Below are 24,148 nucleotides of genomic sequence, written 5' to 3' on the forward strand. Positions count from 1 at the left end.
ATGAACTCACTAAAGATCACAGTTTCAGATGCTCCTGGAACATTTTTTTATATTTAGGCAAAAAAATAACTGCAATAAATTGTTTTGGATGTACCAGGTTTGTCAAGACCTGAACAGACTCAAATGCCTCTCTGGGAAACTGGTTCCAAACCCCAAGGTAAACCTGACTATATCTAGCAGTATCTCTCAACCTCATTCATTAACCCTACTGCGCCTTCTGCAAGTGGTGGGCCTAAAGGAGGGCAGACCCACATTGTCACTTCAGGGTCTATCAATAGTGTGATTTTCATTCCCCCCTGAAAAATCTGAATAAATCAGACAATAAATTTAAAAAACAATAAATTGCACAAAAATGCTGGATGTAGAAAAAAGAAAGGAAACTCACATATGCAATTTATTTATTTATTTAATTTGTTAGAAGGTTCAATAAAAACTCCAGTAGAGATTTCTGTCAATCATTTCATGGTTGAAACTTTACAGGGTTAAAGTGAAACAAGTTACATTTTACAGAGCAGAAATATAACTAGTCCTATAACTACTACAACTACTGTAACTACACGTGTAATGCTTTTACTTATGAAAGAGGTTATAGATGGGATCATAAAAGGGAAAAAAAGGTTTTGTATCCTGGGTATAGACCAGTATAAAGACGTGTTTCTTCCCTTTAATTGCTGTCTCACATGCTTCATATTGCATTAAAATAATAGAAGCCTGATTTTATTATTAACATGATCAAAACACCCTTTTAGTTTTTTGCACAGTTCATTTTTACATGCTGATATGTATTGTTGTTATAATTTCTACAAAGCACATTACACAGAGCTGGAGAATAAACAATTTCAGCGCGCTAATGTGTGTCTGTGATTACAGCAAATCCACACTCGTGCTGTCAGCGCAGAGCCTCTTTCATTCATCAGAATCATATCAAAGCAGATGTGTCAGGTCACCTTATGCAGATGATTTCATGACATCTCACTCTGACTCTGGGTTGTAAAATTCACCTGTCCAGGTGTTAAAGTGAATCATTCTCAACACTGCCTGAAGAGCCTCACGAACCTCTTCCTCAGCTCTCTGCCTGTTTTCAGCTGAATATTCATGTACATGTGTTTTATTTTTAACTTCTTCCTCATTTTTAAGCAAGTTGCTCAGGCTCTCGGGTTCAGCACAGTTACCATAATCCCACTCTTTGGTTTCTTCTGTGTTCAAGCCAAACAAATTGTGACATGATCCACAAGGGCTCATTTGTTCATCACGACTGAGACTAAATGACTCACACCTGATGTTTCCAGGTACTTCAATGGTTGCATCAAAGTAATCTTTCTTGACCTTTTTTGGGTAATAGGTCATCACTGCACCAGATACATATTCATCCCATTTGCTAAGACAGGAGGCACCAATCACAATTGTCCTCGGGTTAGGACCGTTGGTGGACATGGAGACTCCGTAGTACCTCTTTGAATTTTGGTCGGTGTTGGATTTCTGAGAAATGCAGATGATGGAGGAGACCAGAATATTTGGAGCTAGGTCTCTGATGAGTTCTTGCAGACTCTGCTTTATTTGCTCTTCATTCTCTGGATTTTCCCGCAGGACAATCTGGAAACAGTTACAAATATAGTCACAATGTACATCTGCATCCTTAAAATGATCGGCTTTCATTTTTTATATTGTAACAGTGGATTTTTTTTAAATATCTGCATCTAATGCATGCATAAGATCTTATATTTGTTTTTAATATATAGTTGATAAACAGGTTTGTTTAGCAGATTGAGTTATTTAGCTATGCAGGACAATTGGATGCCTTTTATTTAGATCTTATAAGACACGGAGTGGAACAGGTCACAAAAATGTGTTTAATTTCAAATCAGTGCTTACTGATTTCTAATCAAATTTAATAATTGACCTTTTTTTTCCTATTTTGCAATGTCAGGTTGTCACAAAAACTAAATTTAATCTTGGAGTTCACTTAACAGAACCAGCAGCTACACAGTAACAGCATCATATATGCCCTGAAGACTGTAAGTATGTTCAACATTGAGTCTTTAAGATTTTATTTAGAACTAACACATTCTGAAGCAAGCCTCTAGCTCTCCTGCTATCCTGATATGTTGAAGTATAAGGTACAGTATACTTTTCAGCCTCTCGTTGGATTTGTCAGTGTAAAAACAGTTTGCATTATACTTTCCCTAAAACTGGAAATTTGTCAGATAGACTGAAAATGTGAGAACAGTTATCTTACCATGTCGAGCACACAGGAGAACGGACTCCGTCTGGGAAGCTCAGTCAGATAAAATTCAAAAGGTCTGGGATAGTTTTCCTTTAAGGCTTTCAAAATATCGTCATCAGAGAAGATTGCTTCTGGAGAAAAGGGGATACTGTTGATTTTACCCAGAAAGAAGATGCTGTGAAGAATCTGTTGAGTGAAAACACATTTACTTATTGTTACAAGTGATATAACAGGACTGTGTCAAAGGTAACCCACCTCATCCACTAAGTGTTGACTTCCTGGAGTCATGTTAGACCAGTCATCCATCTTCATGATAATCTTGTAGGCATTTTCTCTGAAACCTTGTTGAGTTCTCAGAAATTCTTCTCTTCTAAAATGATAATGATTGAGCAGTTAGGGATTTAAAAACACAAGAGGTCTGATAACTTTGGCTTCAGTAGAATTTGCAGACATACCTGTTTAGCTCTTGGTCAGCCTATTTTGAACATGAGAGAAAACATATTTAATACTGATAGAATAAAATAACTATCATTGGTAGCTGAGAAAACGCCAGTGAACAAGTGAAAAGCTGCTACTCACCATTGCTGCAGTCGAAGAATGAAACAGAGCACAGAGCGAGCAGCCTCCACCTTAAAATGGTTCCTAGTGTGATTTACAGGAAAACAACACCCAGCCCTGCACTGAACTCTTACTCTACTGTAGAAAACAGCTCCATTTACCCTGCACACCCATGATCTTCTGTATTGTTGTAATGCATTATATTTAAGTGCGGTTAAAACTACTTTATTGTACTGTAACTAGTGGTGCAACGGATCACGGTTGATCCGTAATCCGAACCGATCCCACTCCGCGGTTCGTGGATCCGAAGATTCGAAAAAGAAGAAGAAAAAAAGTATGTGTATGGTGTGCATGGTCAGTCTGTCAAGCGGTAGTTATGGCCAGCGCTAGCGGTCCAAGTGGAGGAGCAGAGGAGTTTGCGGCATTTAAGCAGCCCTTTGCTGCCCAGTCCGACCGGGCTAAAGCTATTACAAAAGCTATTGGGGTGTTTAGCTGCAGACGTGAGGCCGTACTCCGTTGTGCAAAACAAGGGGTTTAAACTATGATGAACGTGCATGAGCCACGCTATGATATCTTGTTGCGCGTCCACTTCAGTAACAAGATCGTTCCAAGCATGTATGAGCAGGAAAAGTTTAAAGTTATGGCTGAACTGTCCCAGGCATCTTCTGTTGCCCAACTACAAATGGGTGGACCTCCAGGGCAACGGAAAGCCACGTGGCGGTGACCGCTCATTATATCACAGCGGAGTGGTAGATACAAAGCCCTGTACTGCCCTATAGATTACATTAGATTAGATTAGATGAAACCTTATTAATCCCATGGTTTCCTCCGGGAAATTCAGTTTCCAGTAGCACAGCACCGATAGAAGTTGCAGAATGTGAGCAGAAATATACCACATATACACATATATGAATACAGTATACAAAAGGGATAAATAGGAATAAGAATACAAGGGAACGGCACATTTCAAGTATTGTGAGTCTATTACACCGCTGGATAATAACAAAAACTATTGCACAGGGAAAAAGCACTACAGCTACTTGTTCCCCCCTCCTTTGTCCCCGTTTCCCCTCCTTCTCCCCTCCAGCGAGGAGTTAAAAAGTCCTTTGTCCCACACGCCATCAAACTGTTTAAGTCTGCTGGTCCTTGACTTTGGGAGAAGCAACCTGTCACTGAACAGACTCCTCTGGTTGTTTATGGCCGTGTGCAGAGGCTGCCCAGCACTGTCCAGCACTGTCCATATTCCACCTTAATTTGTTTTTTATATAAGTGAGTGGAATGAGTCTTGAGTTGAATGTTTTTTAATAGGCAAAACATACTTAAATAAGTAAATGGTGAGTCAAATTTTTGTCTTTTTTTTTCTATTTCTGCTGATCCGAAAATTGATCCGTGACTTAAAACTGTGATCAGATCCAAACCGTGAGATATTTGATCCGTTGCACAACTAACTGTAACTGTGAGGTATATTCATGCATGAAACAGTGAGATGAATATAAGTACTTTTATAACATGTGCTATTATGCTCACTCTTGTTTAGTTTGTAAAAACACTGTTTCGGACGCACTCACTGAATTTGCAGTGGGAAGTACCAAACACATTACAGCATTGTGCAATACTGTTTTACAGCATACAATACTGCAGGTGTTCTGTAGATAAAGTCAGAAAATAATCCACACACAACACAAACAAGTGTTAACTTTGATCATTTTAATTATTCAGTATTCATATTTATTAATGGTGGTGTAAGTGAGGAGGATGAAATGAGCAGTGAAGCAAGAAGTGGAGGAAGTTCACACAGAGAGCAGCTGACATCAAGAAGTGAAACATTTACTTAAGAATAAACTGGCCCTGTTCCTCAGACATGGGGTGATTGGGTGGAGTTTTCCTGTTGTCGTTATCACGTCTAACTGACACTTCATTAGTTTTTTTTTCTTCCTGTTGATGTTGTGAAACTTGCAGTAATAAACTACAGCATCAAAAAGTACTGTCTGCTGCCTTTAGCAGATACTTTCATCTAATAAATACAATCTGGGTGGAGAAATAAAACGGATCAGAAAGACATAGAGAATATAATCTGTGTAATTTTAGATATTCAGCTCTGCTTTAACATCAGTGTGTGGTCAGAGGGGCTCATGCAGTAAGACTTTGTGTCACAGATGATGATGATGTTTGTTTTTAATGCTGTTGAAGCCAAAAATGTGAAGCTCTCTTTTGGCCAAATACCAGACTCTGTAAAGAAAAAAAAGTATTATTAAGAGAACAACCTCTCAATGATTATCCACAATATCTCTGAATGTCATGTTTCTCCGTCCCAGCAAACACCAGCTGTGTTTTACTGAAGTGATTAATAACAAGGAAAGAGCTTCAACCACTGCAGTCAAACATAAAGGCTTCAATCCTGGATCTAAGTCTAAGCTGGGCTGGATACCCACCTATGATTTTAGGCTTTTTAAGAACGCTTTGTTTCCTTCACCAGCTTTTGATGCTCTTCCTCCAGTTTCCTCCCCATGTCTCCCATCTTCACTGCTTCCCAGTCCCCCTCAGTCTAAATAGAACACACCACAATACACAGAACCTGTCAGGTGATCGATCTCTACCAGCAGGTCTTATTCTTAACACTCGAACTTCTCACCATATCTTTGAAGGCCTCTCCATTGTAGTAGCTCTTGGATGCTGGATACTCTAATTCTTTGTCACGTAGTTGCTGGAAACTGGAAGCCACCAGATGCAGCTCCTCTCCATCGTAGGCGTACAGCTTTTTGTCCTCACAGGTCATCAGCACGAGCTCATCACATGGACATGAGGTGCCCTCCACCACACCGATGACCTGCATGTTTATGATCTCTGGAAGGTAGAATTTTCCCCAGCCGTTCACTTCATCATGTTTCCCTCTGTACATGGTGTCCTCCAGCCCTGCTATCCTCAGCAGGGCACCAGCTGGATTCTTCAGGCTTAAATGCTTGTTTTTGTATTTGGAAACAAAATCTGACACCCATTCCAGGTATTTTACACCTGGAAATAAGCAGAGAAGATGATCTCACTGATCTCATATGCTCGGACTACTGTCCATGTGCACAAACAGCAAAAAAAGGCACACTGGAGGCTGACAGAGTGGACAATGGTGTGAATCATTTTACTGAACTCACTAAAGTTCACAATTTGAAATGCTCCTGGAACAGATTTTTACACTAAGGCTAAAAAATTACTGCATTAAACAAAAAAAAAAAGACATTTGTTTCTTTGTGATTATTCTGTCGTCAGACCGAGGTCTCTAGTACATAGAGGAAAAGGATGCCGTTTACCTTCTGCCTTCTCACACTGCTGCAGATCTGGCATAACAAGAGCATGATGAGCACTGAAAGAAATAAAAAGGTTACATTAAAATGAATCAACGTGACAGTGATCAAGTATCACAACACTAGCTACGAAATCACAAAATGCAGTGTGGCGTCTGTAAGCACCAAACGTGACATCTCTGCACATTTATCCTCTGATATGTAGATACTTCCCACATACAGCTGCAGCCATCTCAGCCCTCTGTCACCTAGAAAAACAGGTAATTGTTAAAACAGTCTTTGAAAATCCAACTTCACATTAATTCTACTTAAACACATTTGGGACTCCATAAAAAGTATTGTAGATAAAAAATGTTTTCTTTTCCAATATAATTTACATTGCAGTAAATAAGATGAAATAAAATGGGCCTTTTCTGTTATTTGCTTGCTACTCAGTATATTTATTCTAAGCCTCAACACTACATGCTAGTTTTGTTTTTAAAAACGAAACTAAGGTGAATGTGACAAACAAAGCGCTTTCTTGTTGTGCGATAATGTAAAGTTCTTCATATAAACACAAACCGAAACACAAGCGAGTAGAAACGGACTGAAAACATCTGTTCATTAAAAACTCGCACAAACGAAGCAGCGCCCTCACTTCACTGCGACAGCTCTTTAAAAATGAAGCTAGGCGTTACGTACCAGAGCTTTCTACACAGCACTTTATCAAGACGAGAGAGTCACGCGAAAAAAACAACTCATAAGTAATAACTAGTATCAGAGAGGTTCAGCTGAGAGTAGTTACCAGGTTGACAGACGCACACTGACGTTTCCTGTCCTCTAAGGAACAGCTGTGGTATCAGTAACAGCAGGCTCGGTACTAGGGGTGGGTTTTAATAATCGATTCATCGATTAAAATCAATTCTGGCTTGGATAACGTGAAATCGATTCATTAAAATCCTGAATCGATTTTTTAATATAAATTTATTTTGCCCGAAATGCCAGAGTCTCAGGTGAAACCTCACAAATTTTCAACAACCACCAAACAGCTAAGACAGTAAATGAGAGCAGGTACATGGCTTCTGCACAAAGACGTAAACACACAGCGCGGACCCGTGGATCAGAATCAGTGAGATGTCGCCTTTCTCACCTGACGGCACGGACATGGTCGGGGCTGAAAGCCGACAGCTCGCTGATCCTGATCTGTCGGCGGGTCCGCGCTTTGTGTTCACGCCCTTTTTGCGCTGATTCTAAAGCTGTTCGTTTTATCTCTCTCCAAACAATATCGACCAAACCAGCAGCAAAAGAAGGTCCAAACTACGCTTCACATAAACATCGTAATGAATTCCCTCTGACTTTTACTGTTTTGCTTCCACCACGATAAAATCACACTTCATGCACAGCTCTCTCTCTCTCTCTCTCTGTACTGTTTTCTCCATTATTCCCCAGATAGCAAGGAAACATTGAAACAATGTTGAGTCAATATCAGGCGACGTCATTGAATCAACGTTGAAGTGTGACGTTGACCTAACGTCACTCTTGCACCCATTTTTAACGTTGAAACAACGTCAGGTTTTGATGTTGAATCAATGTTGAAACCTGACATTGATTCGACGTTATATTTTCTAATACTGTTGACATTGAAACAATGTCAGATTCTGATATTGAAACACTGTTGAGCTATGGTGTTGATTTTCCACCTCTTTCGCACAGTTGTTTTTTATTAAAACAACAGTTAAATCATGACTGGAAATATATCTTTCTTTACAGTTATTTTAACCAATACTAAACTACTGCATGTTTCCATCAATACTTAAACCACCTAAACACATAATTGCACTTCTTCCTCAAACTGGACACCCTTTATAAAAAAAAGGTCTCACAATGTAATATCCTAAAATAAGAAAGCATTGCATGTGATGTAACAGAAAAAAAAAAAACTAAACAAAAAAAGGTCAATAGACATGTTTCGTTTGCTAAATACTTTATTAAAACACAGTTTTCTATTTACATTTATATTTTAACATAACTTTGTAGTTTTTACTCCGGGATGGGGACGGATGATGTGCGTCCTGCGCCACCCAAACGGTCTGGGGCGTATCGGAGCCATTTCTGCACTGCCTGTGCAAAGACAAACTCTGACATAGAGTTTGCCCCTAACTGCTGCGTCAGGCCATCTAGGACAAAAATACACACACACACACACAAACAAAAAAAGTGAATTAGAGCACATGAATAAGCTCTTGTTATCTGTCTTCAGCAGGGAGAAAGTATGTAAACTCCTAGGCTGATAAACATGAAAGTCACCAGGCGTAAATCTGCAAACTGCCGCATTTGATTCCCAAAGAGCTATGAGCGGAAAAACTGATAAGTCTTAGCATGGTGTGCCGTGCATCCTTTAAAACAAAATAAACATGGGGTCGTCGGGCTGTACAAACTACAACCCAAGGACTAAACAAGCCAAAGACCAAAGACTCCATCTCCAGATTAACCAGACATGAAAGTCTTGTTATTAAAAAAGACAAAGTAATATAGCAAAAACCGGATATAGGACATGTGAAACACCCAGCAGATCAATTGATCCCTTTATTGTTCACTTTAGGCTCATAAAACTACAATAAACGGTAAAACTTACCAAATATGCATCTGCACAGCGCAGTATCTTTAATTGCCCTTTTTTGCTTCGTCTGGTCCTTTGTTTTTTTCCCTGCCCAGTTTAGTACTGAGGCCAGCTCATTTGTGATGGGATAAGCCATTACACGGCGGACTCGCACCTCCAGTGTGGTCCCTCCAATCAAGGCAAAGCGTCTCACCTATAGACACATTTTAAGAGATGGAATTAGCATGTCTCATGTCTTAAATGTTTATGCAAGTGCTTGTGTGTATGCCGTTGTTATGCATTTAAATCACATCTGACAGCTATTACACTTTATAGTTACAAAGTGTACATAAGCTTTATATACTTACCATTGCCTTATTTGCCTCTTGCGATTGAAGAGCTGCCTCTGCATTGTTTAGCTCCTCAATGTTGTGCAAGGGCAAATCCAAAGGGAGTACCCCAGCATCTACCGATTCATTGCAGCCGGTATTGCGGATGGCTCTGACCTCCTCACGGAGTTCGTTAAGAGATCTCGTCAGGTCTGACAGCATAGTTAACATCTTTTGTGAGGTCGCATCTGTTTCAAAGAACAATTCCAGAAAGATTAATGGCTTAAGCAGTGAGAGGCGAAAAACTAATATATCCATAAGTGATGGTGTAACATTCTGCATTCAAGTATAAGTTGTTTTAACTGCTAAAAGTGTTTGCTAGTTTTTGCCTGTCACATATATATGATATTTGTATATGTAGCTTGCCATCACCAGTGCGTGAATGTGTGTGTGAATGGGTGGATGACTGAATGATTTTGGCATATTTTTTCCTAAAGTTACAGTTTGATTTATAATAACACACACACAGGAAACGGAGATGTGCAAGAAGGTGCAGTATACAATGAATTTTCGAAGTGCACAAGTGTACATGGCTTTGCATTTTTAAAAAGTTTACAAACTTACACTTTTTGGACTATATTATGTGGTTATATTGCAGTATTCAAGCATCACAGATATGTACAAAAGACAAGATTATAAATTCTTAACAATCAAAGATATGTTTTTGAATAAAAAAGTTTTACTTGTGCTTTCTTTTATGACTGGTCTGAGTTTCAGCTTCGGACTGAAGGTCAGACGTAACACAGTGTTCACTTAGTCCTATGTGTGAAGGGACAGTTACTGTGTGTGTATATGTAAGCATTTAAACACTGAATATACTAAAATTAACACTATTTTGTCTAAGTCTGCCATTGTAGGAATTCATGGCACCGAGACAAAAACGTGGCGCACAGTGTGACGCTGCGTTTTCTCCGTTTTTCTCGTCCACACATAAATGCAAAAACGGAGTTTTCGAAAATATCCACCCTGGCAGGCGTTTTTAGAAATCTCCATTTTCAGTGACCAAAAACGCTGTTTACGTGTGGACGAAAGGTGCAAATGCAATTGGTAGGTGAGCGTGCAACGTAAAGTTAGGTGAGCGTGCAACGTAAAGTTTGAATTGAGTGCGAATTGAAGCGGGTGCTCTCCAATCATTAAAAGTAACAAAGTCCTTGAACACATTTATACAGTTACCATTACGTTTATCAATCATATATCACAGATTTACAATTTTTTGTAGTACTATGCTAAAAAGCAACTACAGAGCGAAAGTCTGGGTCAAGCGCCGAGGCGACGGCAAGAACAAAGGAAACCTCGAAGCGTTAAAGCTAGCTTTGTAAGGGAATATAACGAAGAAATTATGAAACGAAAATGTTTTCTTTGTTGATATACTTTGTTCGTAGTGCAATTTATTTGTTGCCGGATTGTAAGAAGTAGACACAATTTTGTGGGAACAACGTAAATAACAGTAAAAAACTTGTTAATGTACAACATTAACGAGTTTTTTACTGTTATTTACGTTGCTCCCACAAAATTGTGTCTACTTCTTACAAATGCAAACATGGAAATAACGAGTAGAAAAAAAAAAATCATTCATTCTTACCTTATACTAATCGTGGTGCAGGCCAGTGCAGTGCATGAACTGATGCCTTCTCCGGTCAATTCCGCTGAGAGTAAATCAAATGTCCCGCTCTACTGTAGAAGACAATGAATACCTGGGGATGTACCAATGTGAGAGGGTGCTGCGGAATAGTCCAAGTGATCGCTGCTTTAATTTCCCGGTCAACTATACATAAATTGCACGAGACACGATTTTTAAAGCTGGTGAACTAGACCAAGTCATTGATAACAAATGAACAATAAATCTACTTTCTCTGGTACTTTATACCCGATCAGTTGCAATGCAATTTAATGCTCAACTACAAATCGATGGTTTTTGATGGTGACTGGAGCCGAATGATCGTCAACTATAAATAGACGTTTTCTCGACGTTGTTGTTGTCACCTGGTCGACTACAAATAGATCAAATATCAATGACAAAAAAACAACGGTAAATCAACATCATTACAATGTCCCTATAGTAAGACCGTCGGTTTACCACAGTATTTCAATGTTGTTACAACATTGGCATTTCAACCCCGACCATATACGACGGTTCGGATGAAAAATCAACATAGATTCAATGTCATCTTGCTATCTGGGTCGCTTGCTTGTTACGCACAAGTCTACCGTTGTTTACAGCACTGTTGGCCGCTGTTTTTTTTTCCTTTTACATACTTCCGAAAAGAAAACCTAATTTCTGCCGTTCAATTCTGAACAAATTTAAACTTTTTAAAATTATGCAAAATGCAAAACGCTTAGCCGTGTCTCTAATAAAACCGCTGTAACGTCAGAAGTAACGTTCATATGTTGATTAATGGTTTTCTTTCGTTTTTGATGTACTGCAGAATATTTTTATAAAATCCCAGGCCAGGAAAACCACCTTCATGTTTTTCTGTGTTTTATCTTCAGCTACTTTGACACAAAGGCATCTGCTGTGACGCTCACACCTTTGATAAAGTCTTGCGTGTGTCAGCTTCCTTTTTATAGATACAAAAATATGTAAATGTACTGATCTGAATTATAAAATTTCTGACTGTCAAAATTTCCCAGATTCAAATCGAATTGAATTGAATCGAATCGAATTGAATCAAATTGAATCGAATCGTGGATCGAATCGATTCGGGACCTTGTGAATCGGAAACGAATCGATTCTAGAAATCAGTGACTGTCACACTGACCTAGTAGGTGTGGCTGTTACTCTTCTCTTCCTCCTTCTGCCCACTACCTGCTCTGTGCTGCTGCTGATTAGACCTTGTGTGCAATCTACAACTAAGCGCGGCCTGGTGCGCGCCACTCCGCCAGGTGAGCTGAATTAGAGCACTCAAGGGCTGGCGTGCCTAGTAGACCTTAAAATGCATGCAGCAGTCATTTGACCCGGGTGCGACATACTGAGAGGACAGCAAACAAAGCACAATCCACTTTCCACTGTGAGGAAGACTTTGAACTAGATGGGCTATCGGTAAGCTCTTGGACTCATATTTGCTGCTTATGTTTGGGAACTATGGAAGCTCAATTGTGGAAATGTATTTATGCTTTGGGAAATAGTTACTGCATTTAAGTTTAAAAAATTATATTGATATTGTAGCCCGGGTATATTTGATGGGGCTAAGTTTTATTTCTAGTTATATATGTATATGTATCTGAATAGTTATCTTGTTCATTTTCCTATATTTGTATTATTCATAACTTAGTTTATTGTTTAGGTGCTTTTATTGTGAAAGGGGTGGAGAGAGGAAAAGAAATGAGGGAGAAGGCAGCAGCCACGAGAGATGGGAGGAGAGAAAAGCGTGCGCGAGAGGCGGCTAGCGTCTACGGAGACTTTTCCCACGGGACGGCGAGGATAAATCATCCCACGTCGACGGCTGAGTAACAGAGCGTGACTGTGAGGTAGTGCTGCCCGGACTGGTTTGCACTGTTGCCTCGGAATCACCTAGTTAGCGGCGTGCTAACTTGGCTAACCGGAGTTAGCCCTCAAGGCGGACTTCGCTAACGATCACCGGACCTGTACAGAGCGAGAGGCTACTAACTGCAGAGGCTGACCGATCAGGTTTGCTGCTCGGAAGGAGTAAGTGTGCAGCTGCAGGGACTAAGGGACGGACCTCTCGGCTTGCTGTGAGTTGTGGAAAGAGACTAAGAGTTCCAGGTAGGAGCACCATTTTGTTTTCTTTTAGAACCGTTGGTTCCTACGCACACAAGCATCGATCCAGGCCTGCACTGAGGGGACTTGGGAACTTGGGGTGTGAGCGAGTGTGTGAGTGTGTGGGGCCCATTACGGTAAAGAACTGTGTAACTGTTATTATTGTTATATTTTATCATTGCAAGAGACTGTTCACTTTAATGATTTATTGGGTGTTTATCCATCCATTCAGTAAACCTGCTTCGTTGAAACGGAAGATCTTGTGTGTTGTACTGTTTTTAATATATAGCTCTGTGTGTTATACGTGTGTAAATCAGGGGAGCTTGCACTGAGGGCAACTAAGTAAGTTCAAGGTAACTAGAACTCAGGGCGTACCCGGCTATAATGGAGTACACAGTCTGGGGCGCTACATAAAATGGAGGCACTGCTGGGATATTTTGTTGTTTCAGTCTGAAGTTCCCAAGCACACGTGTATTTTGAGATAAAAGCAGTAACTTTGATATCGTTTGGTCATGGATGTTCAAGCTATGCACTCTGAGTTGGTTGAGGAGCTTCAGGAATGGAGTCGTGGGGAGACCTTAGATGAGGCTCACACATTGATGGTGCTTACTCCCGAAGGAGTGGAGATAGACCAAATAGAACACACCCTAGAGAGTGTTAAAGCTTTGGGTCGAGTCCGGGTGAGAGGCCGGAGATACAACAAAGCGCTTGATAGGCTAACTGTCCTGTGTGAAACCAAAGAGAAAGTAGATGCCACAAGAATCCCACCTGAAGTGTATCCTATGGGAGCTGGAGAGCCTTGGTCCATCATAGTGATAGCTGAAGCTTTGCTTCGTGAGGATTTTTCCCAGAGTAAATCGAAACGTGGGGCAGAGGCACAGGAGAATGGTAACTCGGCGGAGTCGATAATCCGTGCTGTGGGCGATTTGTTGGCAAAGATGGAGAGACCCTCCAGTGAAGCCAGTAGTTATCGTAGACTGAGAATGTTCTCAGGCACAGTACCAACCCCGGTTGGAGAAGAGACATTCGAACAGTGGGTTGAACAAGCACACCTAATGGTGGAGGAGAGTGACAGTTCTGCTAAAGAAAAGAGGCGCAGAATCATCGAGAGTCTTAAAGGTCCAGCACTAGCTGTGGTGAAAGCTGTGAGGACAGCTGACCCTGATATTAGCCCAGAACAATGTCTAGAAGCTGTTGCAAAAGCTTTTGGCAGTGCTGAGACGGCTGAGGATTTGTACTTTGCTTTTCGGTTACTACAACAGCAACCGCAGGAAAAACTATCCGACTTTCTGAGGCGATTAGAGCAGTCGCTGAGTAGGGTAGTGAGTCATGGCGGTATTGAAGCCCACCGTGTTGATAGAGCCAGAGTAGAACAGCTCCTCAGGGGTGCCGTGTACTCCGACATGATGTTAGTGCAACTCAAGCTAAGAGACAGGAAAGAAACCCCACCCAGTTTTGTAGAGCTCTTAAGTGAGATCAGAAGTGAGGAGGAGTATGAAGCCTCCCGGGCTAAATTGCATCTGGTAGCACATAAAGTCCAAGCACAATCAGAACAGGAAAACAGACAGATTGAAATTCAGAATCTGAAAACTGAGATTAGAGAACTGAAGTCTATGGTTTCATCTGTGGTAAACCAGTCATGCCCTGCAACAAGAGAGGTTGCAGAGCCTGTTCACACAAGCAAGACTGATGGTGTAGAGAATTCAGCAGATGGTGAAGTGGTCGCGCTGAGAAAACAGGTTAAAAGGTTGCAGCAGAAGCTGGATGCTAGAGAGCAAAGGTCTGCTGTGTCCTCTCCAGTTTTGAGAGTGGAGCCGTCCAGGTCTGATCAGAACTCTGCACGGACATATAGCACCAGTGATAAAGAAAGCAACTTTTGTTACCGCTGCGGAGAAAATGGGCATTTTGCTAGTAAGTGTGGAAATGCCGCAAACCAGGCTAAGGTTATCCAGAGGTTCATTCAGTCACGGAAAAAGCCCAAACGACGGGAATCATATCCCAAACCCACTGATGGAGGTGATACCGTGTGTTCAGTTAAGAGGAGTGAAGTAGTCATGCTAGAGGACAGAGGGATCCCTAAAGGTTTGATAGGTCCATCTAATGTAGAGCAAATCAGAGTGAACGGTGAACCGTGCAATGCTTTGTTAGACAGTGGGTCAAGAGTAACCATCATTTTTGAGAACTGGTATAAGGAGCACTTATCAGGTGTCCCAATTTACCCAGTTTCAGGTTTGGCCATCTGGGGTTTGAGTGATTCTAGTTACCCCTATCTCGGCTATGTGGTTGTGGATGTGGAATTTCCTGAGCAAGTCAAAGGAGGTCACGAGACCATTTCGGTCTTAGCTTTGATCTGTCCCGACTCCAGAGGTCCGGACCAGACGCCTATGATCATAGGCACCAATGCCTCCCTTTTCCAGAGATTAGCCACCTTGTGCCAGGAAACCGTAGGGGTGAGTAGCATGCAGACTGTAAGCCAAACAGCTGGAGTTTTAACCCCACCAGCCCCTGTGGAGATCCCTGTAGAGGATGAGGGTGGAGTAGGCTGGGTGAAGTGGGTTGGGCCCAGCTCCTTGTCACTACCGGCAGGGCGATGCTGCCATGCTATATGCCGGGTGGAGCTAGAAGAACCACTCGCCAAAGGCATATTAATGGTGGAAGCATCCCCAACCATTCCGTTGCCAGCTGGCGTGCTGCTGCAGCCCATGGTGTTGCCTGGCTCTGCTTTGGAGGTAGACCATTTTGTTGTGGCAGTGCAGAACCAGTCCTCCCGGGATATTGTTCTCCCGGAAGGGACCATTATGGGTCAGTTGTGTACGGTTGATACTGTAACTGCAACAGTTGAAGTTTGTCCAAAAAAGGGGAAAGATCAGAGAGAGCTAGATCCCCTTCTCATAAATTTTGGTGACTCACCTTTGCCAAATGAATGGAAAGAGCGGCTCCGACAGAAGTTGTCCAAGAGGGCTAATGTGTTTTCCCTCAGTGAGTGGGATGTCGGTCTGGCAAAGGGGGTAGAGCATCACATTCGGATGTCAGACTCCAGACCTTCCATGAACGGTCACGGCGTCTTGCACCAGCTGACATTGACAATGTGCGTAGACACATACAAGACCTATTACAAGCTGGCATTATTAAGGAATCTCGCAGTCCTTATGCCTCTCCCATTGTCATTGCCAGAAAGAAAAATGGCAGTATCAGGATGTGCATTGACTATCGGACACTAAACCGCCGTACCATTCCTGATCAGTACACCACTCCCCGCATCGATGATGCACTTGATTGTTTGTCAGGGAGTAAGTGGTTCTCTGTCCTGGACCTTCGCAGTGGCTATTACCAGATACCCATGGCGGAGGAGGACAAAGAAAAGACTGCATTCATTTGTCCGTTGGGTTTCTATCAGTTCGAGAGAATGCCCCAAGGTATCACAGGGGCACCCGCCACTTTCCAGAGATTGATGGAGAAGGCGGTGGGGGACATGAACCTCCTGCAGGTATTAGTGTACCTCAATGACCTAATAGTCTTTGGCAGGTCACTGGAGGAACATGAGGAGCGACTTTTGAAGGTGCTAGACAGACTGGAAGAAGTGGGATTAAAACTCTCGTTGGATAAGTGTCAGTTCTGTCAGCCGAAGGTGAAGTACGTGGGTCAGCCAAAGGTGAAGTACGTGGGACACATTGTGTCTGCGGAGAGTGTTGCCCCTGATCCGAGTAAAGTAGAAGCGGTTACTAAATGGCCGGTGCCCACAGATTTGAAATCTTTGCGATCTTTCCTGGGGTTCTGCGGCTACTACCGCCGCTTCATAGCTAACTATGCTTCCATCGTAAGACCACTCACAGAACTTACCAAAGGCTATGCCCCTACGCAGCGTAGTAAGAAAGGCCAGGCAGGACAGGGAAAGACCTACTTGAAGGAATCAGAGCCCTTTGGGAGTAGATGGGATCAGTCGTGTGTTGATGCTTTCCACCACATCATTCAGTGTCTGACCACTGCCCCTGTGCTAGCCTTTGCCGATGTAAACAAACCATACACCCTTCATGTGGATGCCAGTCTGAAAGGTCTTGGGGCCGTGTTGTACCAAGAGCACCCCCAGGGGCTGCGGCCCGTGGCTTTTGCCAGCCGGAAATTGAGCTGCTCCGAACAGCGGTACCCAGTGCACCAGTTAGTTCTTGGCTTTGAAGTGGGCCGTCGTGGACAAATTCCATGACTATTTGTATGGCGCAAAGTTTACAGTGCGCACTGATAACAACCCGCTGACGTATGTCCTTACCACCACAAAGCTAAATGCAACAGGGCACCGATGGCTCGCGGCTCTAGCTAGTTATGACTTTGATCTTCAGTATCGGTCTGGCAAGACTAATATAGATGCTGATTTGCTATCGAGAAACATGGTTGATGACTTGAAGGAGACTGAATGGGATCAGATCTCTCAAAGTGGCGTAAAGTCTATTTGTAAGAGAATATGCCTTGATGATGCAACTGAGACCAATGCAAGATATGTCGATCAGTTGGAGGCACCTCCCGAGTGTGTTCCAGCTGTGTATGCTACTCAGTTAAGTCTGCCAGCAGTAGGGCAGGTGTCAAGGCCAGAGTTGCGACAAGCTCAAAGAACAGACCATGCCCTAGGCAGAGTGCTAGATGTGCTGAACACTGGTACTTGGCCAAAAGGTACCCAATCTGACCCAGAGTTTGTGTTAATGAGGCGGGAGGCCAGCAAACTTGTCATGAGAGATGGGTTACTTTACAGGACAACCCGGAAGCAGTCCGGGGATGAGCTGTACCAGCTTGTGTTGCCTTCTTAATACAGAGGACAGGTATTGCGGTCCGCTCATGATGATATGGGACATTTAGGAATAGAAAGAGCCACTGACCTTCTGAGAGATAGGTTTTATTGGCCAAAAATGGCAAATGACGTGGAGCAGTATGTCAAAAACTGTGGGGTATGTGTCACCCATAAAACACCCTACAAGAGAGCAGCCTTTTTGCACCAGATCAGCAGCAAGGGTCCCATGGACCTGGTTTGCATGGATTTTCTGTCTATGGAGCCAGACTCTAAGGGGGTAGGTAATGTTTTGGTGGTAACTGACCATTTTACCCGCTACGCACAGGCTTTCCCCACCAAAAACCAAAAAGCCACCACGGTTGCCAAAGTTTTGGTGGACAAATATTTTGTGCACTATGGATTGCCTGCCAGAATACATTCTGACCAAGGACGAGACCTCGAGAGCCGATTAATCCGTGAACTCTTGCAGCTGTTGGGTATACGGAAGTCTCGGACGACTCCCTATCACCCCCAGGGGGATCCGCAACCCGAGAGATTCAATCGAACCTTGTTGTCAATGTTAGCGACACTAGGGGATGAGAAGAAGCGAAGGTTGCTGCTTTGCACACAGCAGCAACCATGTTAGCAGCATTGTCTGTTGCAACAGCCAGAATCTTCTCCTTTCTGCCCCATTCTTCTGTAATTCTGGTTAATTGTGCACAAATATTGTCTGCAGTGTGTTGTCCAGGAACACAGCATGTTTATAGCACGTATGCCACCATTTGCCAGTTTTCATCAATCATGTGGCATGAGACTGTTAAATATGCTTCTGTGGCTCTTGATGTCCACATGTCAGTGGTGAGCACAACATTGCCCAAACCATTCAGTGCCTTTCTAATCTTAGCACAACAGTCTTCATAAAGAGCTGGTAGTTTCCCCTCCGTTAAAGATTTTCTGCCTGGAATTTTGTACCAGGGGTCAAGTGTCTTCACAAAATTTCCGAAGCCATCATCCTCCACTATGGAAAGAGGTTGTAGGTCTCTCACAATCATCTCTGTCAGGCTCTTTGTGATCTCCTCTGCTCTTGAAATAGTGAAAGAAATAAGCTGTGTAGTGTAAATACAGTAATCATACAGTATCCCTTTGACAGTTAACACAAAAGGGCAACAGTGTTGGGAAGACTACTTTTAAAATGTATTCCACTACAGATTAGAGATTACATGTCCCAAAATTTATTTTGTAACATATTCTGTTACGTCACTCAATGAGAGCAACGTATTCTGAATACTTTGGATTACTTAATATATTATTATGCTTTTTACAACTACATGAATGTACTATTGCTGTGTGATTTATTTCTATTACTGAAGTCTACTCGCCATACAAATACCAATTAGATTTTTAAACCTTAACATGAAATGAGTAACAGTAGGGTGGACATGAGGTAAGGCTGCACTTTTTGCAGCGATCTCGTAAAGAAAATTATTCCGCGCGTATATAAAGCAGGTCCGCAGCTCCGAACCATAGTAAAGGGACCTCTGGCTAATACGTTGGGTTCGTGTCAGGCTCGTAGCCAAAAACTAGCTTCACTTTGTTGTCTGGGTCAAATTTACTAGCGAGAGGACAGAGAGAGGCGTTGAAAGGCTGCTCCAACGGAACTTATTGTTTCGGAGGAAAACACGAACACAGTGTACAGTCGAGTCTTAATAGCTTACTTACAACTGGACTTGTCGGGCACTCTTTTTGGCTGCAGTGGTTATTATTATATTTACATGCTCCCATCTCCTGTTTCTGGTCGGTGACAGCTCGTACTGTTCGGCTCTCCTTTTTCTTCCTCTAGGATTAGATAATAATGGTATTTGTTTATGTTGATGATGTAGTTGTGCAGATCTTTTGCTATCTTATGCATGTGTAACAGGACTAATAATAATATGTCATGACTGGGGCAGCAGTCGTATGAAGGTGAGAAAGGAGGATCCAATAGCAGACAGTGGCGAAGGTGCAAGTGGGTTTTATTTACAGTGCACAAAACCAAGGTGTGGAGCAGAACCGAACATAAACCTAAACTGGGAAAACTAATACAAAAAGGAGGACACGGAGCGAGGAGCAGAGAGACATGGAGAAACACGGGATAATGCGGAGTACACAGAGGTTCACAGAGAAACACAGACGACGCGACGAGGAGCACAAGCAGAGACGCAGTATAAATACACACATCAGGTAATCAGGAAATAGCACACAGGAGGGGAAACAGCTGGAACTAATGGACATAACGAGACACAAACCTACAAAGTAAAACAGGAAACACACAGACTGTTTTACACAACCAACTGGGGACACGAACAGAACACAGAGGAGAGACACAGGTAGGGATGATAGAAACACAACTCAAACCCTAAGAACAAATACAAAACAGCAGAAACTGGAAAATAATAACAATAAACTCAAAACGCTGGGTCATAAACCCAGGATCATGACATAATATCTTCCAAGTTTGTCCATAGAGAGAAGTATGAAAGACAACTGTGCTGAACGTGCAATTGGCAAGTGCAAGAAAATAGTGAGTGCCTTTTCTTACAATTGGAAAAGGAAGAGAGAATTGGCTAATGCCCAGGCTGAGCTAAACCTGACTCCTCACCGCCTCATCACTGAAACACCAACAAGATGGCAGTCTTGACAACAGATGATTCAACGGGTGCTTGAACAGGAGAAGGACTAATCCCAGGTCCTGAAAGCAGACAGAAAAAACAGGCACCTGGTACCAACTTGGGAGGACATTGACATGACAGAATCTGTGAAAAAGACACTCAATCCCGTGATGGAGTTCACAGATGCTCTGTCTGGAGAATAGTATGTGAGTGTGTCGTATGTCAAACCTGTGCACCACCTTTTAAATAACACAGTTCTTCCTCTAGCTGATGAAGACACAGACCTGACGAAGCACATGCAGAAAGCCATCCTCAAGCATTTAAATACTTGAGCATGTACTCAGTACATCCTCTAGTATGTAACTGATGGCCTCCTGGATATGGCCTCCTTTGTGGAACCACACTTTAGATCATCATATATAGCTGATGACCGAAGAGAGTTCATCTTGACAAAAGCAACAGCAGAAATTCAGTCACTGCTAGAGACGCAAGCTGTGTCTGCCACAGAGTTACCACCATCACACACAAGCACAGGAGCTGCTGGAGACGCCTGGAAAGAACCCAAGAGGAGTAAACGAAGTCTCGGCAGCTTTTTCAAAAAGGCATCCATTCAGCTTGGCCCAGCTGCCCTCAATGACATAGAAGTGATTGAAATTGATCTTAAGAGTTACCTGCTGGCACAGAATGTTGAAGGAGAAGCTGACCCACTGGATTGGTGAAGGCTGCACCAGGTTAATTTTCCCAGGGTGGCAAGCATAGCCAGGAAATACCTTTGCATTCCTGCCACAAGCGCTCCCTCAGAAAGGGCATTCAGCACCAGTGGCAACATAGTAACATGCCACCGATCTGCACTGAAGCCCGAGACTGCTGACAAACTTGTGTTCCTGGTGAACAACCTCTGATGTGCAAGAAAGTTTCATCACTGCACGCAAGGACCATAAACACTGATGTTGTGTTTGTATTTGCACTACATATCGCAAGTTTGAAATTTCTTGTTCTATATTTAACAGAAAAGGAACCTGTTAAACTTGAAGAGTTTTCAATTCAAATATGTGCAGCTTTATGTGCAATATAAATAAGTAGGAAAGCAGGGAGAATTGTAATGTTTATTTATTTACATTTTGCACTTTATTTTAAACAATTTAGAATTTCGTGTTTTACTGATATTTTACTTGCATCTTTTTATTCAAAAATGTTTGTGCATTTAACTTTATTTTTATTTGTTATTTAAGAATTTTGTGTTACATTGTGCATAAACTTTTTCCAAACAATGTTCTTAAAATGACATTCTGTACTTTTTTGAAGTGTGTTTATTCATCTGCAATGTATCTGGTATGCGAGTATGTTCAGTCATTTTGAGATCATATACATATATATGACACACAAGAAAAGAATCACGATACATATATTGTTACCACACATGCTTCAAATTATACCGCAATATAGATTTTAGATTGTCCTTCTAAGCAAATACGTTAAATTCCACAGTTGATTCATCAAAAACATTTTTTTGTAGTCTGTGTTAAATATATACTGCCACATGCTTTATCTGGTCATTGTGCTTTTTAGAAACTGTATACAGTGAAAGGTAGTGTTTAACAAGTTTTACTGTTTGTTTATTGGGACTTTGTGTTTCTTGGAGTATATTAATATTTGATTTCAGGAAGGTAGAATCTTCCCCAGCCGTTCACTTCATCAAGTTTCCCTCTGTACATGGTGTCCTCGAGCCCTGCTATCCTCAGCATGGCACCAGCTGGATTCTTCAGAGTAAATTGCTGGTTTTTGGCAGCAGAAAGGGCCATCTCTTTCAGGGTTTTTACACCTGGAAATAAACAGAGAAGATGAGGATCTGACTCATCTCGTTGTCACGGTGGGATATGGCGGTGTGTTTTGTTGAACGGACCCAGAAACTGAAGAAAGGAGCTGGGTTTTCAACAAAAGGTGAGCTTTTATTCTGGCCAAACAGATGAACTAACCAAAAACAGACAAAAGTAAAACTGTGACTAGGACACAAATTTAGACTATGAATTGAACTATGACTATGACTAGAATAACATGGAGATAAATGGGCAGACATCCTGACCATGAACAGTAAGAGACAAATACTAAATACACACATGAGGTGATCAGGGGAAATGGAGACACACGAGGAAACAGCTGACTAGAATGAACATAATGACACACAGAAAATTGTAAACCTAAACATAATGGACTTTCAAAATAAACAGGAAATATGACGAGACGCAGGAATAACACATGACAGATAAAACACAATCAACAACAAGGGGAACTTAAACACAGGGGTGATGACCCAAAAGGATCTAAATGAACAAAGAACTACAATGGAGGAACCTAGGAGCTAATGCCAAAAGAACTAAACATAAACAATGAATATCAAAATACAAGAAAACTCAAAGCGCTGGGTCATATGTTCACTCATATGTTCTGACAACTGTCCATGTGCACAAAGGGAAGACTTTCTTCAGTTAAAGGACAACAAAGGGCACACTAGAGGCTGACAATGGTGTGAATCATTTTGCTGACCTCACTAAAGATTTTTTTACACTTAAGTTATAAAACTGGGGTTACTGGGTTAAACAAAACAAGCCACAGATTGTTTGGGGTTTTTTTAGTTGTATTTTACAACTATTTTGCCATCAGACATACAGTTTACGGTATTTAGAGGGAAAGCATGCTCCGTTACCTTTTGCCCCCTCACACTGCTGACGATCTTCCATAACAAGAGAACGATGTAGAGAATCGCTGCACATTTATCTTCAGATATGTAGATACCTCCCACATACAGAAAAACAGACTATTGTTAAAACAGTCATAGAAAATCCAACTTGACATTAATTCTACTTCAACTACAAGTTTGGGAGCAAGAAAATTGCTCCATAAAAAGTATTATAAATACAATAAAAATGTTTGCTTTTCAGATAATTTCTATTGTCTGTAGTAACTAACATGAAGTAAAATGGCCTTTTTCTGTTATGTGCTTGCCACTCTGTGTATTTATTCTAATCCTCAATACTATAATAGTTTTTTTTTGTCTGCTGTTCTACAGCCACCTTATTATTTGGCACTTTTCATCTGACTACACCTGACAGGTAAAGCAATGGTATAATGATCACCAACCAACTTAATGGAATCTGTTGATGTTTTTTTTCTAGTATGCATTATTTGTAGGGTCTACCTTACAATATAAAGCACCTTAAGGCTACTGTTGTTGTGATTTGGTGCTATATAAATAAAATTGTATTTGTTAGAAGGTTCAATAAACACTCCAGTTGAGTTTTCTGTCAATAATTTCATTGTTGAGACTTTACAGACTTAAACTGAAACAAGTTATGTTTTACAGAGCAGAAATATAACAAGTGCTATAACTACTACAACTATTATAACTACACGTGTGGTGCTTTTGCTTAGAGAAGAGGTTATAGATGGGATCATAAAAGGAAAAAAAATGTTGTGCTGTGTATTCTGTATTGTGTATTTCTGTGTATCCTGGGTATAGACCAGTATAAATATGTATTTCCTCCCAATAGTTGGGAAGTTGCTGTTAAACAGCCTACAATACTGCATCTATTACAGGTTCTGTAGATAAAACTGACAAAACAGTGCAAAGTTTAGAGACAATGTTCAGTGTCTGTAGTGATGAAGAGCAAAGGTCAGACTTAAAAGTCAGAAGTAGAAAGAAATGAAAGATTTTACATAAAAAATGTCACAGAAGTGTAAGAAAATAACACACAACACAACCAAGTGTTAACTGTGATCACTTTGATCCAGTATTCATATTTATTAATGGTGGTGTATGTAAGGAGGATGAAATGAGCAGTGGAGCAAGAAGTGCATGAAGTTCATCAGACATGGTTTCTTCTTGTCATTATCATCCAGTTTCATTACAGATTACAGGAAGTTCATTGAATTACAAAAAGAATTAAGTGATAATTCATTTTTCCCCCTGTTCCTGTCAAAATT

General features: G+C 41.5%; 1 protein-coding gene across 3 annotated transcripts; it reads right to left on the reverse strand.

The window, feature by feature from the left end:
- Positions 1-749: 749 nt before the first annotated feature.
- Positions 750-2,858, reverse strand: LOC120435484. Of its 3 annotated transcripts, XM_039605156.1 has the most exons (5): positions 2,804-2,858; positions 2,680-2,699; positions 2,480-2,594; positions 2,237-2,399; positions 750-1,593 (listed from the first exon to the last, which is right to left on the reverse strand). In XM_039605156.1, exons 3-5 carry the CDS (start codon positions 2,482-2,484, stop codon positions 973-975), a joined length of 789 nt encoding a protein of 262 aa, XP_039461090.1. In that variant the 5' UTR covers positions 2,485-2,594; positions 2,680-2,699; positions 2,804-2,858; the 3' UTR covers positions 750-972. The 3 variants fall into 3 exon arrangements, with proteins under 3 accessions (XP_039461090.1, XP_039461089.1, XP_039461088.1); XM_039605155.1 differs by lacking the exon at positions 2,804-2,858 and having other exon boundaries at positions 2,480-2,743; XM_039605154.1 differs by lacking the exon at positions 2,804-2,858 and having other exon boundaries at positions 2,237-2,410; positions 2,480-2,743.
- Positions 2,859-24,148: the final 21,290 nt, after the last annotated feature.

Source organism: Oreochromis aureus, linkage group 22 (assembly GCF_013358895.1).
Source record: "Oreochromis aureus strain Israel breed Guangdong linkage group 22, ZZ_aureus, whole genome shotgun sequence".
Classification (NCBI taxonomy): domain Eukaryota; kingdom Metazoa; phylum Chordata; class Actinopteri; order Cichliformes; family Cichlidae; genus Oreochromis; species Oreochromis aureus.